This window comes from Melospiza melodia (assembly GCF_035770615.1).
Source record: "Melospiza melodia melodia isolate bMelMel2 chromosome 7 unlocalized genomic scaffold, bMelMel2.pri SUPER_7_unloc_1, whole genome shotgun sequence".
NCBI classification, from domain to species: Eukaryota; Metazoa; Chordata; class Aves; order Passeriformes; family Passerellidae; genus Melospiza; species Melospiza melodia.
Genome location: NW_026948497.1, coordinates 4,651,383 through 4,668,168, shown reverse-complemented (window position 1 = coordinate 4,668,168; position 16,786 = coordinate 4,651,383). Strand labels below are relative to the sequence as shown.

The 16,786-nt window shown below is 56.7% G+C and overlaps 2 protein-coding genes across 2 annotated transcripts; one reads left to right on the top strand and one right to left on the bottom strand.

Annotated features, from left to right (window-relative positions):
* The first annotated feature begins 6,017 nt into the window (after window positions 1–6,017).
* On the top strand, window positions 6,018–7,435 carry LOC134432795 (zinc finger protein 586-like). The gene is given in 2 exon segments (XM_063181708.1): window positions 6,018–6,577; window positions 6,579–7,435. Coding segments are annotated over 2 exon segments (741 nt in total). The 5' UTR covers window positions 6,018–6,227; the 3' UTR covers window positions 6,970–7,435.
* A 2,237-nt stretch (window positions 7,436–9,672) lies between these two features.
* Window positions 9,673–13,994, bottom strand: LOC134432697 (class II histocompatibility antigen, B-L beta chain-like). The gene is made up of 5 exons (XM_063181588.1): window positions 13,981–13,994; window positions 12,233–12,312; window positions 11,479–11,748; window positions 10,472–10,756; window positions 9,673–9,900 (listed from the first exon to the last, which is right to left on the bottom strand). The coding sequence occupies exons 1-5, from the start codon at window positions 13,992–13,994 to the stop codon at window positions 9,686–9,688; spliced, it is 864 nt and encodes a 287-aa protein (XP_063037658.1). The 3' UTR covers window positions 9,673–9,685.
* Between the last annotated feature and the right edge of the window lie 2,792 nt (window positions 13,995–16,786).

The window sequence follows — 16,786 nt, the reverse complement described above, 5'->3', positions numbered from 1 at the left end:
CCTTTCCCCAAGGCAAAGACAAACCAAGCCTGAGCAGAGAAAGAAGATTTAGAAGAACCAAACTCGGTACATTTTGCAGCACTGCAGTGGCAGGCAGCCCAGAGTGTGGGTGTCAGTGAGCCCCAGAGTGGAATTGTGCCGTGGTGTTCCCCAGCAGCTGTGGCAGTGCAGGCCCAGCCAGCGCTGAAGCTGCAGCAGTGGCAGCAAGGCTTGGCCCCAGTGGCTGGAGATGGCAGAGGAGGGTGGCCAGGATTGCAGAGGATTCCAGGCGAGGATCTGTGGGCAGGTGCAGGGGCTTGGCCCGCTGTGGAGCCCTGGCTGCTGCTGCGTTGCCTTCAGGGCAGGCTCAGGGGCGGCCTCCCATCCTCCTGCTGCCGGCGGGAAGTGCAAATCTCCGGGGCTTCAGAGCCCTTGAGGCCAGGCTGAGGGGTCCCCCCATGTTGAGCTGTGCTGGCGGCTGTTTCTGGCCTCAGGGACACTTGGCATGGGCCCCTTGGCCACCAGTGGTGCTGCTTTGCACTCCTTGGGCAGGAGCCGATGTCCTGGCTGGGTGTTGGCAGCAGCAAAGTGCCAGGGCAGGCTGTGTGCCAGCCCAGCTTCCTGTGGGAGAATGTGCCTTGATATCTGCTCCAGTGGTTGCTGAAGCAGTGAGAATTGCTTTTGCCCCCCTGTTAGGTGCCATGGTGTCAGCAGAAGATGTTGAAGCCTTCCTGCTCAGGGCATTTCAGTGCCAGGCTCTCACAGGCACCCACAGCTGCGTGGGTTGAGCTGAGCATGGGGCGGTGACCTGCGCTGTGTCTGATTCCCCTTCCTTAATAACAGCCTGTCTTGTAGCTCCTTTCCCTTCTGCTGCCCTTGCAGAGCCATCCACAAACACATTTTCTCCCTCAGGCCAGGGAATGTCCCATCATCAATCTGTCCCAACCTGGGTCTGGAGCTCTGTCCCTTGAGTGCAGTCCTGGGTTCCTTGCCAGCCCCTCTCCAGGGTGTTCACACAGGAGGCTGGGTTAAACCCTTTCCCTGTCCTCAGTTCTAAATCCTCCTGTGCCATTGAACAAGTTTCATACTGTAATAACCGAGCCCTGCTCGGTATTTAGAGGCTCTTTTGGTTGTCAGACCATAACTTGATGCCAGACTTGACCTATAGGAGATCCTATATAGGGTTAAATATTTTAGCACAAGAATTCCTTTGGCAAGACCCTGTTTAATATCCACCTATAATTCAAATTCTTTCTCCCTGTCTGGAAGGCCCAGGCCAGCCGCCTTAGTTAATCTTCATTTTAACACTTGAAAATTCTGTGTTTCCTCCTCCTGTCCATCCATCCAGTTTGTTGACTGGGAGGATGGTAGTGTTGTAGGGAGACATCCTTGGCTCCAAAAGCCCTGCCTTTAACAGGGACTCAATACAGGGCTGTGAGCCCTTCCTTCCCTCTCTTGGAACAGGGTATTCCTTGTCCTGGTTGCTTTAAAGTAATTTGTAGAGGCTCCATATCTAATTTTCCCTCTTTCCCTGGGGCTGCCCACACTTTGAGGTTCACTTCAACATGGGCCTTGTCACATTTTGGCACAAAGGTGGAACAGAACTAGCTTATGTATCCCTTTTACAGTATTAAAATCCAGCTCTCAAATTCCTTCCTATTTAATTACAATCACAGGAGGAAGAAAAAGCAATTCTTTTATTTCTGACCTATCCCCCACAGCTTCTAATAGTGGTTGAGCAAATCATACCTGCTCTTTTTTCCCACTCATTCCCTTAAAAATTGAAACATTCCTTTACTATTTTCCCCCTTCATTCTAAGATTTAGAGTGGATTGAGAGGCCCCTGTGTCCATCAGGAAATGCCTCCTCTCAATGCACACCCACCTGAATGTTCTCAAGGGCTGCAGTGTGGAGGGTCCCTGGTGTGATGGGAGCTGTGACAGCCCTGCCAATCCATGTCCATCAAGGGGTGGACTTGCTGGTCCTGAGGGTGCTGCTGTCTGTGCTTGCAGTGTCCTTGTGCCCTGCAGCTGGAGCCCTGATTCCTTGCCCGGGGCTGTTTGGGTGGGCTCTCCCCTGCCGAGGAGGGCAATGCCTCTGCCAGGTACTTGTGGCTGAGCCGTGCCCTGGGTGCTGGGGCCCCCTTGGGCCCTGGGGTTGATCCCTCAGGGGCTGTAGGAACTGTGCCCTGGCCTTTGCCTTCAGCTTGGTCTTTTGCTGCTCCCTTCTTGCATTCACCTGCTGTGCCTTTGTACCCAAGTGCTGCAGGGCCTTCTTGTGCCCCTCCTGCAGCCCCCTCAGTGCCTGTGGGTGCTTGTCTTGCTTTACAAGAGAGGTGTCTGCTCGGGAAGGCAGAAAAAGCCTCTCTTGGAATGGAGAATGCAAACCCCCTCCCTCTTCATTTTTAGACTAGTGAAATCAAGGGGCTCTCAGGCAAAGATATGGGAATAGGAATACCAGTTCTTTACTAGTGTGTATAATAAAGCAAACAAACACCAACAGCTGCGGCACTGACAGCAAACAGAGCCCGGACCCAGTCCCGGCCTTTGGGCAGCGGCGCTTTGCCCTTGGGTGCAGTTCCGGGCATGGCCGGCAGGGGCGCTGGTGGCTCCCGCGGGGCGGGGCAGCGCATCCCTCCCATGGGAACCTCTCTGAACGGAAATAGAGCAATCCCTTCATCTAACTCTTTCACTTTTATCCCTTCTATGGCCTTTCTCCCGTGTTTTGAGAAAGAATTTGGAGAGGGCTGCATTTTAACTGAGCTCCTAGTGTTTCAATAAGGTGCTTCCTGTAGAGAGACAGAGTTTCCTTGTACAGCCGGAGCTGTGGTTACCAAGGGGACGTAACTCAGAGGAGGACGGGGTCAGGGGAGCATATCCCGCCGAGGGTCGGTGGGAGTGTGGGCAGGGTCTGCTGCCGGAATCGGCAGAGGGGGATCTTCCCGTGGAGCCCGAGGTGGAGCGTGGGTAGCCCCCACATGGCTGATGGCGGCTGATCCGGCAGCTCCCGGCAGAGCAAAGGCAGGTGGGAGAGCCCAGCAGCAGCGGCGGTGCCCAGCGCAGGTGGCACGGGCATGGCAGCCAGGGATGGGATGGCTGGGACCCCCCCTGGGTGCGGTGGGCGCAGTGACCTCGGAGCAGGCGGCAGGACAGAGCAACCCCCATCTTCCCCAGCATGGCCGGCAGAGCGGCCGCGGGCCAGGCAGTGGGAGCAGGGCACAGAAATTGAGCGACAGCGCCGGGGCAGGTGGAGCTGCCCTGGGCAGTGAGGCTGCACCTGGGATGGAAACCGGGGCAGGCGGAGCTGAGGCGGGCAGCGAGCCGGGACCCGGGACAGGCGCCTGGGCTGCGAACGGAGGGGGCAAGACCTGCAGAGGATCCCACTCTCTTTCTGATTTTTCCTCTTGTTCCCTTCCCTTTCATTTCCCCTTTTATATTTCTCAGAGGTTACTCATACTTTAAAGATTTTTATTCTTCTAAAATCTCGTGTCTAACATATTGCATATTCTCTTCTAGGTAAATGGGTTTTTTTACAAATAAATCCAGAGCCTAAGAAATCTAAACTTCTGCTTGGATACATTTAAATGATCGATGAGCTAACTCACGACCTCCTAATGTTGTTTTTCTCATCACCTTTTTATTTATCCTTTGGCAAATTAAGCATCTTTCAGTTACTTGCTTTGCAACTTCAAAAATCGCAATGCACCCATAGTTCCTTAAAAAATAATCGCACAAAGCTTGAGTACCCCAGTGGGTTTTCTGATGCATGTCTTCTAATATTTTCTTAGAAGCACATTTATTAAGTAATTGTCTTCCATTAAGAAGTTTCCATTACCCTGATTTATCTTGTTCACTTCCTGTCGTGTTTAAATATTTTTTCTCGGCTTCCCTAAACTTTGGAATTTCCAGTTTTTACTCGTTTGGAGTTAATGTTAACGTAACTCTTTCAGCTCCATTTTCTGCTGCATCCTTAGCTTTGTACTCTGCCCCCAGTTTGCCCAGTTTGCCTCTCCTTTAGCCTGGGCCGGGTTCCCCCTGCCCGCAGCGGCTGGAGCAGCCGAGAGCCCCGCGCTGCCCATCCCGACCTGTCCCGGCTCCATCCCCGCTCCTGCCGCGGGCTGCGAGGGCTGCGGGAACGGGGCACCGAGGGTGTGGCTGCTGCTGGGGAAGGAGGAGGAGGGAGGGAAAGGCAGGGATGAAGAGGGAAGAAGAGGATGTGTTAGAGGGGAGGAGCAGGGGTAGGGATGGAGGAGGAGCGATGAAGGCGGAGAGTGAGCAGTGATGGAAGGAGGGGAAGGAGGGGGGGTTAGCAAGGAGGAGGAGGAGATGGGATGGAATGGGAGAGATTGAAGAGGAGAAGGAGGTGGGGGTAAGACAGAGGGGGAGGAGGAGGGGGCAAGGAAGAGGAGGAGCGGGAGGAAGCTGAGGGACAAAGGCAGATCAAGGCTGAGCCGAGGTAGGGAACCAGGCAGTCGATCCCTGCCTGAATTCGCAGCCCCCACCTGTGGGATCATCGTCCCCCCAATCACGCCGGTGAGCAGAGAGCGGGGGCTCGGCCCAGATATCCCGGGGGGTCCCTGGGTTGGGGTTTTTGGGGTGATTTTTGGAGAATGAAGCAGTCCAAGGCTGAGCGGAAAAGGCCCCTTGGGGGGACATCGGGGGGTGGCGGTGGCGGCTGCCGGCAGAGGCAGCCTGGAGGAGCAGAGCCCTGTGTCCCCCAGGAGCCCAAAGTGGGGAGCCCAGAGAGGGGGGAGCGCCACCATTGGCGGGAGCCTCAAGAGCCTGGAGAGGAGCAGGGGGGACTCCTTGGAGCCGCTGCAGCCCAAAGCAGAGAATGAGGGGAGAAGGGAGCCCGGGAGCCCAAACAGCCCGGCATCCCGAAATGGGGAGAGCGAAGCAGGGGGAGCTTTTGGCATTGCTGGGACTTCCAGCAGCCTGGGCAGGGTGGGCACCGGGCACAAGGGGGTCCCCCAGTCCAAGCGTGACCCCCAAGCAGCTGGGACAGGGGGGAACCTCATGAACACCAGAGAAGAAGGGCCAGGGACGGGGAACTCCTGGGAGGCTTTTTCAGGGCTGAATCTGGGTGTTTGGGAGGTTTTTCTGGAGCCAAGAGTGCCAGTGATTTGTAGAGATGGACTTGGACAGAGGCACCTTCAAACTCAACGTGCTCATCTCTTGTTTTCCCCAAACCAGGATTTCCCTTTGCCAACTCCTGGGAGGCTGCGAGGAAGAGGAAGATGCCCCAGGACAATGAGGCAGGTGAGGAGAAAATCTCTGTGCGTGGAATGCTTAAAATCAGATGGTTTTGGGAAAGCTGCAAAAGACAAGCCTCAGAGACAGTAGAACTGATTTGAGCTTTGCAGCAGCCAATAGATTGATCAGCAGAAAAATTATATAAGTAGAAAGTAAGGAGAAATAGAACAATGGTCTGTGCATTAACACTTATCTAGAATAACTCCCTAACCTGCGGAAAAGTATATCTAGCAAGATATTAGGAAGTTTCAAGCTTAATAATGGAGCTCTATGCATTGTGTTTTAAGGCTTACAAGCAGGTATTGTACTTTAAATAAGCAAGCATTTTTTTAACCCTCAATGTGCTTATAGTGCTTGGATAGAACTACAGTCAATATGCTTTTGCTTTGTGTGATTGGTCAAAAACCTTTTAAAGTAAGTTTTAACATGAAGTCCTTTGTCTGCTACCTGTGAAGTGAGCTACTGCCATCTTCCCATTGTCATAACCAAATAATGAGACAGATGGCTGGAAAATCACACAGCTCAGGACGCATTCCCAGCAGTCCAGTCCTGTTTGTGGTTTGTGCACAGCCCCGAGCTGGTGATGAGTGCCCCTTTCCCCTCTGTGCTGCTCCATCTCCCAGCCCAGCACGGCCCCGGCTGCAGCTCAGCCCTGGGGGGATCTCCTTGCCCTTGCCTGTGGCACGGAGGCAAATCCCATCCTGTCCTTGTCCTTCCTCCCCCAGAGCAGGAGCTGAGCATGGAGAGCAGGGAGGACAAATGCCTGCGGCAGAACCTGGTGGAAGAGGCCGTTTTGAGCGGCTCCACAGCGCAGGAAGCCAACGGGGAGGAAAAGCCCCGGAGATGCCGCACGAGGAGGGGCTGCAAACGCAGCTGGCAGGGATCTGAGGGGGAAAGAGCCAGCCTGGGCCGGGAAGGCAGCCAGAGACGGAGACGGAGCCAGAGCTCGGAGCTGGTGCTCCATGAGCAGCTCAATGATGGGGAGAAGCACCACACATGCGTGGGGAGTGTGGGAAGAGCTTCAGGTGGAACTCCGAACTGATCAAGCACCAGAGGATCCACACTGGGGAACGGCCCTACGAGTGTGGGGAGTGTGGGAAGAGCTTCAGCCTGAGCTCCGACCTGATCAGGCACCAGAGGATCCACACTGGGGAGAAGCCCTATGAGTGTGGGGAGTGTGGGAAGAGCTTCAACCTGAACTCCAGCCTGATGAAGCACCAGAGGATCCAAACTGGAGAAAGGCCGTACAAGTGTTCCGAGTGTGGGATGTGCTTCAGAGAGAGCTCCAGCCTGATCAAGCACCTTAGGACCCACACTGGGGAGAGGCTCTATGAGTGTTCCATGTGTTAAGAGGTTTAAGACCATCTTCGTTCTCCTCCAGCACTACCGGATTCACATGGAGGAGAAGCCCTTCCAATGCCCCGACTGCGGGAAGGGATTCAAGTGGAACTCCAATCTCACCAACCACCGACGCGTCCACACTGGGGAGAGGCCCTACGAGTGTGATAAATGCAGGAAAAGGTTTCAGAATAGCTCCATTCTCCTCCTGCACTATCGGATTCACACAGAGGAGAGGCCCTTCCAATGCCCCGACTGTGGGAAGGGATTCAAGCGCAACTCCACCCTCGTCACCCACCGGCGCATCCACACTGGGGAGAGGCCCTACGAGTGTCCCCAGTGTGGGAAGAGCTTCTCCAGCAGCTCTCACTTGACCCAACACCAACGGAGGCACCACTAAGGGAAGCCCTGTGAGTGCCCTGAGTGCGGGCAGAGCTTCGTGCGCTGCTCCAGCTCCACCCCCCACTGGAGGAGGCACTTTGGGCACAGCCCAGGTGAGCCACATTCCCTGTGATCCATGTTGGGAACACAGCTGGCTGCTTCTACTTTTTGTTTGGCCTTAATTTTCCTCTACTTCACCTTCATCCTTTAAAAGCACCCAAAACTGGGTTAGAGGAAGGAAATTGATTGAATATATCTCAAGTTCCATAATTTCTCAGTTGTTTTAGAGGGAATTTAGGATTTGGGGACGTTTTCTGTGTGGAGTGCTGCTGTTGCTAAGAGGCAGGAATTTAATCTCACCCTTCTTGTGTTGCTAAGAACTCCTCCCCTGACCCAAACCCCAACTCCACCCTTGGGATACCATACAAAAACTCCACGGCCCTTCCTGTGCCCTGTATTTGGGTGGTAAGAAATGGATTCCCAAAGGATCAGCCCTATTCGTACGGGATTCCAAAGGATCACCGTTATTTTTCACTGAATTCCTTGAGGACCAAGGTTTTCCCACTGGATTCTAAGAGGATCAGCTCTTTTCCACTGGATGCCCAGGGGGTCAGCCCTTTTCCCACTGGATTTCAAGGAGTACTTGAAATCATTTGAGGGATTTTGAGTTTAATTTGGGTTTTTTTTTGTTTTTTTGGGGTTATTTGGGGCATTTTCTGCTATTGTTTAGGGTTTTTTGGAGGTTCTTTGGGGTTTATTTCGAGTGTTTTGGGGTTATTTAGGTTATTTGTGGTCATGTGAGGTCAAAAAATCCGTCAATGTTTCTCCTGCAAAACATGGGAATTTTTCCTTAAAAATCCGAGAGTTTTTCCCCAAAAAACCGGGAATGTCCCTTAAAAATCCGTGACTCTTCCCAGTCAATAGTGACGTGCCCCGCCCCAAACCATCCAATCACCGCCCTTCATCTCCCAAATTAACAAATCACAGTGCACCCTGCCCCAAACCAACCAATCACCGCGGGTCTCTTCTCAGCGAGTCCTGCCGTCTTTGCCTTTATCCAACCAATCACCGGGCGCCTCCCCTCGCAAAGCCCGCCTCCCCCACCCCATCCTGTCAATCAGCACACCCTCTACGAAACCAACCAATCACCGGGCGTCTCCCCATAGCAACTCCCGCCTTCCTCGCGTGGACCAGCCAATCAGAGCTGAGCCCAAAGCAGCGCCCCCTGACCCCGGGGCCGGGCATGGAGCGGGCGCCCCCTCCCCCTTCCGCCCCCGGTAGCCCCTCAGGGACCCCCGGGAGCCGCCCTGGGCTCGGGCGGGTCCTGCGGGAGGCGCTGGAGAGAGCGGGGGAGGCGCTGGGAGAGGACGGGGGGCTCCGGGAGCTGCTGAGGAGGCGCAGGGACAGGTGAGGGGTCCTGGAGGGGTCGTGAGGGGAATTTGGGGAGGGGTCTTGAGGATGCTTGGGGGGGATTTGGGGAGGGTCTGGGGGGAACTTGCGGGGGTTTTAGCGGGGGGGTGCTGGGGGGGCTTTGGAGGGGAATTTGAGGAGGGGTCCTCGGGTTGTCACGATCCGTCCTCACGGACGGGTTCTGTGATGGTTCGTGGATTTGATCTCAGGGTGCAAAAAGAACCGACACAGTACAGGGGGGTTTGCAATGATAATCGAAACAAATGCACCTTTATTGAATGATCACAGCAAAACGCGATAGAGGGATTAAGGGAGAGAAAAAATAGGGGAAGAGAGAGACAAAAGAGAGAGAGAGAGAAAGGGGATAGAGCTGCCAAACATAGAGACGAAGTCCTTTGGTCCAGTCCAGTCGAGGATCCACTGTTACGTCGGGGAGATCTCGAAGTCTCTCGCTAACTCAGGGGTTTTTATTATGATAACTCTATTGGAAATTGTGAGGATGGGGAAACAGATACAATAAGGAATAGATGTAACCGGTAGTCCATGCTCTCATCAGTAAGCGAGAGCCATTGTCTTCTTGGTGCAGGGGTCACAACCTGCAGGCAAACATCTCGCTTTGGTCAGCTTGCCTCCCCCACACACCTCCCTGGGCTGGGGGTTTCAGTCCCAGTCCTTGGAAGAAGCAGAGGGGCCTTTTCACATGGGGGTTCCATGTCTCAGTCCTTGATGGAGAGGCTCCTTCCATCTCAGTCTGTCTGTCACGGCGGTTGTAAAACAGGTGAGAGTCTTCTGTGGGGGGACCACCTGAAACTCAGGAGAAGTCCAGCCAGGCCGAGAGGTGGGACAGCTCCCAAGGCTGTTGTTGCAAAAAGGGCACGGTGCCCCCTTCTTCTTCTGATTGGGCTCAGTGTAGCACACAGCAAACAACAGCTGTGAAAACAGCAACTGAACACTGTGCTCTGGGGTCTCTGGGTGTTGTGGCATGTGACTTTCTCCTACAGAGGAGATGGGGGGCGGGGGTCTTCTCTTCAGTGGTCCTCAAATGACAATCGTGAGGCAGATGAGGGAAAATTCTGACAGACTCTCCCAAGCCACCACCCTTTGTCCCCCTCCCTTTGCCCAAAGCCCTCCCCATCACCCCCAATAAACGGCCCCGGGCCCAACTGGGAAGCTTTATTGGGAGCACTGGGAGCAGGCACTCGGCGGGGCAGAGCGCCAGCGGGGCTGGGGGGACACGGGACCCCCCAAAATCAGCGGAGCGGGGACGGAGCGGGGGGTCCCGGCCGGGCCCGAGCCCACGGGGAGGGGCTGCGGCCGCCGCCGGCTCAGGAGCTCTGTGGGCAGAGAAAAGGGGGTGACACCGGGCTGGGGCCCCGGCGGGAGCGCACACGCTCCGCCACGGCGGGGACGCCGCCCCCGGCACCCGCCCTCACCTTCTTGCGCAGGGAGAAGCCGAGCCCCAGCGCCAGGAAGACGAAGCCCAGGATGAAGCCCCCGATGCCCGTCAGCATCTTGCTGCGGGCGGCGTCCGGCGGCATCTCTGGGGGGTCCGCAGGGCTCAGCAGCCCCAAAACCTCGCACCGACACCCCGAGCCCCTCCCAGCGCCCTCCCTGTGGCCCCCAGCCCAGCCAGGACCCCCTGAAACCTCCTCCCGATCCCTTTTTGTCCTGCTCAGGAGCCACCAAAGCCCCTCCCGTCCCTCTCAGCATCCCACAGCCCCCTCCCAGGTGTCCCCAGCGCCCCAGGACCCCCAAAGCCTCTTGCAGTCCCTTGGCAACCCCAGCAGGACTCAGCCAGAGCCCTCCCAGTCTGTGCCCAGCACAACCGAGCTCATGGCGAGCCTGCTTTGCCATTGCCAATCTCCTTCCGGCCCCTCGGGGCTCACTGCGATCCCTCCCAGTCACACCCAGCACCCCCAAACTCCCTCCCAGTGCCCACCAGGACCCCGCCAAGCCCATCCCACCCTCCCCAGCATCCCCCAACCCCTTCCCAGCCCTTGCCCAGCCCCCAGCCCCTCTCCCACTCCCAGCCCGGCTCTCTCCAGCTCCCTCCCAGTGGCTCCCAGCACAGCCCAGCGGCTCTGCCAGCGCCCCCAGGGGCTCCCCCGTACCCCAGTGCCGCCTCAGGGGCTGCTCCAGGCTGACGTGCTCCACCTGGCAGCTGTAGCTGAGCCCGCGCCGGGGCGGCGTTTCCAGCAGCACCAGCAGCTGGTAGGTCCAGTCCCCGTTGGGGACCACGTCGGTGGCCACCACGTGCTCCGAGAGCTCCTGCTGGCCCTGGAACCACCTCACCTGGATGGCAGCAGGGTAGAAATCCATCACGGAGCAGAGCAGGCGGCCGGGGCCGGGCTGGGAGCTCAAGGGGGGCACCAGCGAGATGGACACGCTGGGGGGCACTGGGAGAGACAGAGAAAGAGAGAGCGGGGACACACTGGGATCAGCTGGGGGGCACTGGGAGAGAGAGGGGTGGGCTGGGCTGGGCTGGGCTGGGCTGGAGAGGGAGTGGGAACGGACTGAAATGTACTCGGAGTGACAGGGAATGGATTGGGGAATGTGGTGGGAGGGACTGGAAATGGGCTCGGATGAATTGGGAATGTGCTGGGAGGGAGTGGGAGAGACTGGGAGGGAGTTGGGTGACACAGAGAGATGGGAAGGAATGGGGGAACTGGGAGAGAGGGTGGAGGTCTGAGAGTGAACTGTGAATGACCTGGGAGGAGACTGGGAATGGACTGGGAGAGACTGGGGAGGAACTGGGCATGGTCTTGGAGGGACTGGAATGGCACTGGGAGGGATCTTGGTGGCACTGGGAGGAACTGGGAATGAAGTGCGCGGCACTGGGAGGTCGAGTCCGGCGCGAGGCACTCGGCGATGCGGGTCCGCCTGGCAATAGATGAGTCATGAACAGGATGCGATCTCATTGGTTGCCAAGTGTCAACTTTACGGGTCGCTGAAATGGACGCGCGGGGGGGCACTGGGAGGGACTGGGAGGATCTGGAGACCCCGGGGGTGGGCACAAGAAGGGCTGAGGGCTCTGGGCCGATGCCCATGGAGATTTTGAGCGGCTCCAGGGTCACTGGCAGGGCAGGCCCCGAGGGTACACGCTCTGCCCCGCGCTCACCTCGGCGCTCCGTGAGGAACGGGGTAAAATTCTTGTACCAGCACCAGCAGAACCAGTCCACCGCAGTCCGTCCGTCCTCCATGAATACCGCGTTGCTGTTCCAGCGCTTGGCCAACTTCTCCCCATAGGGGGTGAACCCCACAAAGTGCCCCACGTCGCTTTCGAACATTATGAACTGATCCCGGTTGTAGATGGATCTCTGGACGTACCTCACCTTCTCCGTGCCGTTAATGAAGTAACACTCGGACTTTGTCATCCTTTGGAACACCCCTGTGCAGAACATAGATCGGGGGGTGCCTCTCCAACACCCTCCCCCAGCACCCCCAGAGCTCCGGGGCCACCCCGGATCCCCACTCCGCACCCTCTGTGCCCCTAGGCCGCCATGGGACCCTCCTGCCCACCCTGCCGCTTCCTCTTTACCGCCCTTCCCCCATTTCCCCTTCCACATCCTCTCCCCTCCCACCTCCGGCCGCTCCCCAAATCACTTTGGGGTGCCATTTCCCCATTTTCCCACAAATTCCCCAATCCCCAGTCTCCATTGCGATCAGTTTTGAGTTCCCCCCCTCCGCTTTTCCCCCTTTCCCCACCCTCTCCCACCCCTGCCTCCCCTCCCCCCACGCCTCAGCCCCTCCCGCTCTCCCTTTGGGGGTCCCCTCCTCCTCCTCCTCCTCCTCCTCCTCCGTTCCGGGCTCCCCCCTTCGCCCCCTTTTCCCGCTTCTCCCCCCTGTCCCAGCGCCTCCCGTCCCCCGCTCACCCGAGAGCTCCGCGCCCGCAGCCGGGGGGGCTCCCAGCACCACCAGTGCCACCAGCAGGGCCCCAGCTGCCGCCCCTCGCCCCGTGGCCGGGGCCGGGCAGGGAGCAGCAGCCCCAAAGCAGCCGCGCTGCGCTGGGAGCGCCAGTCCGGAGCAGGGCGGGCTCGGCAGCGCCGCGCGCTCTCATTGGCTGCCGCCGCTTGGGGGCAGCGATCGGCCACGGGCTCTGCCCGGCAACCGATGAGGCAATCCAACGCCCCGAGCTCTCATTGGCTGTGCCGCCTCCTGCCTGCGCTGCCATTGGCTGAGGCCTTTCCGGGACGCTGCAGCCCCGGGCTGGGGGTTTTTTGGGCAGGGGGAACCTTGGGGCGCTGGGCAGGTGGGAGCTCAGGTGAGCCCAGCAATGCGTGCCCAGGTGCGCGGCATCTCAGGGCTGCCCGTGGCGAGCGGTGACGCTGGCCCGATGCCAGGCACCCCCAGAGCCGCTCTGTCCCTGCCCCCCGCAGCCGCACAGGGACAGAAAATGGAACCGAGGGTTCCTGCGTGGGGACAAGGACTGGGAGAGATCCCTCAGCAAATCCCACACGGGCACAACAGATCCGGCCTGGACACACAGAGGGAATTTATTGCCAACCAAATCACAGCAGCACAAGGAGAAGGGAAAGAAATCTCTCCAACACTTTCCCCCTGCCCAACACGGATCACCCAGAACAGGGGTCACCAGGGCTCTTCCCAACGCGGCTCACTGTGGATCATCCAGCCAGGATCCTCCCATGGGGGATGGAGCTGGAGCAGTGCACGAAGCTCTTCCCACACTCGGGACACACGCAGGACCTCTAACTGGTGTGGAAGTGCTGGTGAGTGACGATCTCTGAATCCCACCTGAAGCTCTTCTGACATTCCAAACACTCCTAGGGCCATTCCCCAGTGTGGATCTTGTGGTGCTTGCTGAGGTCAGAGGTCCCACTGAAGCTCTTCCCACATTCCTCACACTCCCAGGGCCTCTCCCCAGTGGGGATGTTCAGGTGTTCCATCAGGGTGGAGCTGGAGCTGAAACCCTTCCCACTTGTTCCAAGCACTTGTGGGGCTTCTCCCTGCCATGAGGCTTCTCCCCCAGCTCTGAGCTCTGGCTGCATCTCCGGCCACCTTCCTGGCTCAGGGGGGCTCTTTCCTCCTCACACCTACCTGGGCTGGGTTTGCAGCCCCTCCTTGTGAGGGATCTCTGGGGCTTTTCCTCCTCCTCCATCTGGCCACAGCTTGGGAATGACAGACCCTGGTTTGGGGGAAACCAAGGTGGGAGTGCCTTGGAGTAGAGGCTCCTCCTGGCAAGGTCCATATCTGGAACTCAGCAGGAATCTTGTGTCCATGAAAAACTCCACACATCAATATTTAGCCTGAAAAAACTCTCCCAAGAGCTCCCTATTGCTGATCTCTCCACTTTTGGGGTTCCACAGGTTTCCTTTCCTTGGGATCACAGGGGTCCAATGGTTCCAGGGGTTCTTCATTCTCCGACGTCCTGCTTAGGGATGATCCAGGGGCTTTTGGGGGTCCCTTCTACCCTGATCTTCTGCTTTGACATCCCAGGGATCCCAGGGGTCCCTCCTCTCCAGGCTCCCCCCCTTTCCAGTCTGCTGGGGTTCCCCAGCTCTGGGATTGCCCCTCTCTGCTCTCCCCACTCTGGGGGTCCCAGGGGTTCACCTCCTCTGCTCTCCCGGGGGTCCCCAGGACCAATGTCCTCCCCTGCCCATACGGGGCAATGGCCATGTGGGCCCCCAAAGATCCCCCAAGGGGCTCAGCTTTGGGCTCCTGCAAGATCCAAACCTACACACACACAGAAAAAAACCTCCCAGGGACACCAGATGATATTTGGGGTCAATTTCACAATCTGTGACCTCCAAACACACCCCAATAAAAAACCCTCACAGGGACCCCCCGATGGATTTGGGATGAGCTCCCTCTCCCCGCTCACCTGCAGGGCGAGCTGGGGGCGATGGTCCCGCAGCCGCGGCCACAGGGGGCACTGGAACCTCCTGTTCCTGCTCCTGCTCCTCCTCTTCCTGCTCCTCCTTTTCCTCTCTCTGTCCCTCTTCCTCCTCCTTCCTAACCCCACCTCCTCCCCAGTTCCTGCATTCTGTGTATTTAGAGTGGAGAACCTTGCTTGCATTTAGAACTAGAACAAAGATCCCAGACGGAACAAGGCTTGCTGCTTTTAGTCAGAAGTATCAGTGACTAAAGGTCATGTTTCCTTTGGTTTGGTGCCGTCCTTGTTCCTCCTCAGTGTTCAGGCTGGGCTATGGGGTGTCCTTGTTTGCTGCATTTTCCGAGTTCCTCTTGCACCCTTTGGGCCATGGGCTGTGCCCTGGGAGGGTTCTTTGTGCTCCTTTGTGACACAGGAGAACCTTCCAGGCGGTTTCTGCGTGAGCTGCTGCTGGGATGTCGCAGGAACAGCGCCACGTCCCCATGGTGTTCCCGTTGCTGTGGGACACGGAGGCCTCAGTGCCCAGAGTGGCTCTGGGCTCGTTGTCGGAGGATCCTCCTGCCCGAGGCATTCTCAGCAGCCAGCCCAGCCCTGACAGGTGTCCTTCTGGGCTTGCAGGTGTTATGTTTGCCCAATTATCCCATCATAAAAAAACCCAAACAATATTTAAGGTAGCAGCAATTTTAATTGAATAGTTTAGCAAATATATAAATAAGGGATAATATGGTTCAAATAATAGCACATAAGCAAAAACAACCGCGGGGTACGGAGGGCAGGGTTCAATGACCCTTGCCACTTCAAGTACAAGCTTGCCAAGTGAAAGTCGCCCCTTATATGCCATGTGTCAATGCCATCTCCTCCTATTTTTGGTTCGTCACTTTTCTGTCTCCGCCCTCCTCACCACCTTTACCACGCATGTGCCACCACTCGGTTTGGTGGTCGCACAAGTCTTTGGGGGTCGTCACTGATGAAGGCCGTATAGTCTTCTTCATTGTCCTTTAATTCACCTTTGGGTTACACATGCGCACCAAGCCAGGATAATGGAAGCCAAAACTAACGTATTACTACATTTTAGCATCAAAGCAATAAATCTCTTATAGCGGGCATTTTCCTGGGACCAAACCAGATGTTCACTTCTCTCAGTTAATTTTTAGTAACTGTTATCTCTTGCTTTTTCCTCCTATCCTTGAACATCTGCCAGGAGAGGGGGGTAGAGCCCCTCCTCTCCCTTTCTTCTTTGGCATTACAACTTTTATCTGTTTTATTATTTCCAAATATTAATTACTGTATCAATATTGATGACTGTTTCAATTTTATCAGCATGAATCACACCTATTTACCACATTGTTCTCTCTCAGTGTGTGCAGGGCCTGGCTTTCCTCCATTCCAAGAGGGTGATCCACAGGGATCTGAAGAGCTCCAACATCCTCCTGGACGTGGACGGCTCTGTCAGGCTGGATGGGTGTTCCTGGCCAGGCACGGCGCTCCCGGGCTGCGGGTGTGGGGCTGCTTCCCAGGGAGAGCCAGAGCCCCACAAGGGCTGCTGGGGGCACTGCCCCGCCCCGGGTGCCAGCTGAGAGCGGCTGCCCCTGCAGAGAGCTCAGCAGAGGAGCAGGGTGCCAGCAGTGCCTTTGCTCTGCCTATGGCCCTGCCAGAGGGGCAGCAGTGGGAATATAAAGCTCCAAGGGAATCAGTAAAAGCCACTGCATGAAAGCTGAGGGTTTCTTGAAGGGTCCAGTTCCATCTTTCATTGGCTTACAGCCCTGAGGGCTTTTCCAGCTGACTTCACGACTGCACTCTCAGACTGAGAGTGGGGAATCTTGGTGCTTGGTTTCCTCATTGCAGCTGCCTTTGACAGGGTTTGTTTCTGTCCTCAGCTGATTTTGGCCTCTGCGCTCAGCTCAGCCCTGAGCAGGACCAGCGCAGCTCCATGGTGGGCACTGCTCACTGGATGGCCCCAGAAGTTGTGACCAGATCTCCTTATGGCCCCAAGGTGGACATTGGGCCTTTGGCACTGTGACCATCGGGATGGTGGAAGGAGAACCTCCTTACTTCAGGGAAACGGCGGCCATGGTAAGAGGCAAATTCTGCAGTGGCTGCAGAGGCCTGTGAGCACAGGGGGACCCTGCACTGGGAGCAGCAGCTGGAGGTTTCTGCACATGGGAAGGGAATTCCCAGAGGACTCCAGCCTCACCACAGATGAATATTCTTCAGTCTCCAGCAACAATTTGCTTTGGGATTTATGTTGTTGCAGCTCATCTGGCTGTGAGGATGACCTGGAAATGTGAAGCAAGTGCATCAGGTCTAATGTTACCTTGCAAGAAAACCCCAAATCAACCCCAAATCCCAGCCCCAAACACAAGAAGTTTTCTGCAGGAGCTTCTAAGAGACATTTTGCAAGATGATCTCCCCCCTGATTCTTCTCACTGGGAAACTTGTTGAGAACATGAAGATGATTGTTTAACATCCCCATAGTCTAACATATTTCTTTCCTAGTCCAAGCTACTTTCTCTGTGTCACCAAGCCTGAGCTTTCAGCATCACAAACCTCCTGTTTCTTGCCTGGCAGTGTCTGGGAT

Bases quoted from the DNA above. Each gene is read 5' to 3' on its own strand.
- LOC134432697 (XM_063181588.1), bottom strand. The intron at 11,749-12,232 runs GTGAGCGGGGGA...TGTTCTGCACAG, and splicing joins TGCGGGCGCGGAGCTCTCGG to GGGTGTTCCAAAGGATGACA. The intron at 10,757-11,478 runs GTGAGCGCGGGG...TGTCTCTCCCAG, and splicing joins GTTCCTCACGGAGCGCCGAG to TGCCCCCCAGCGTGTCCATC.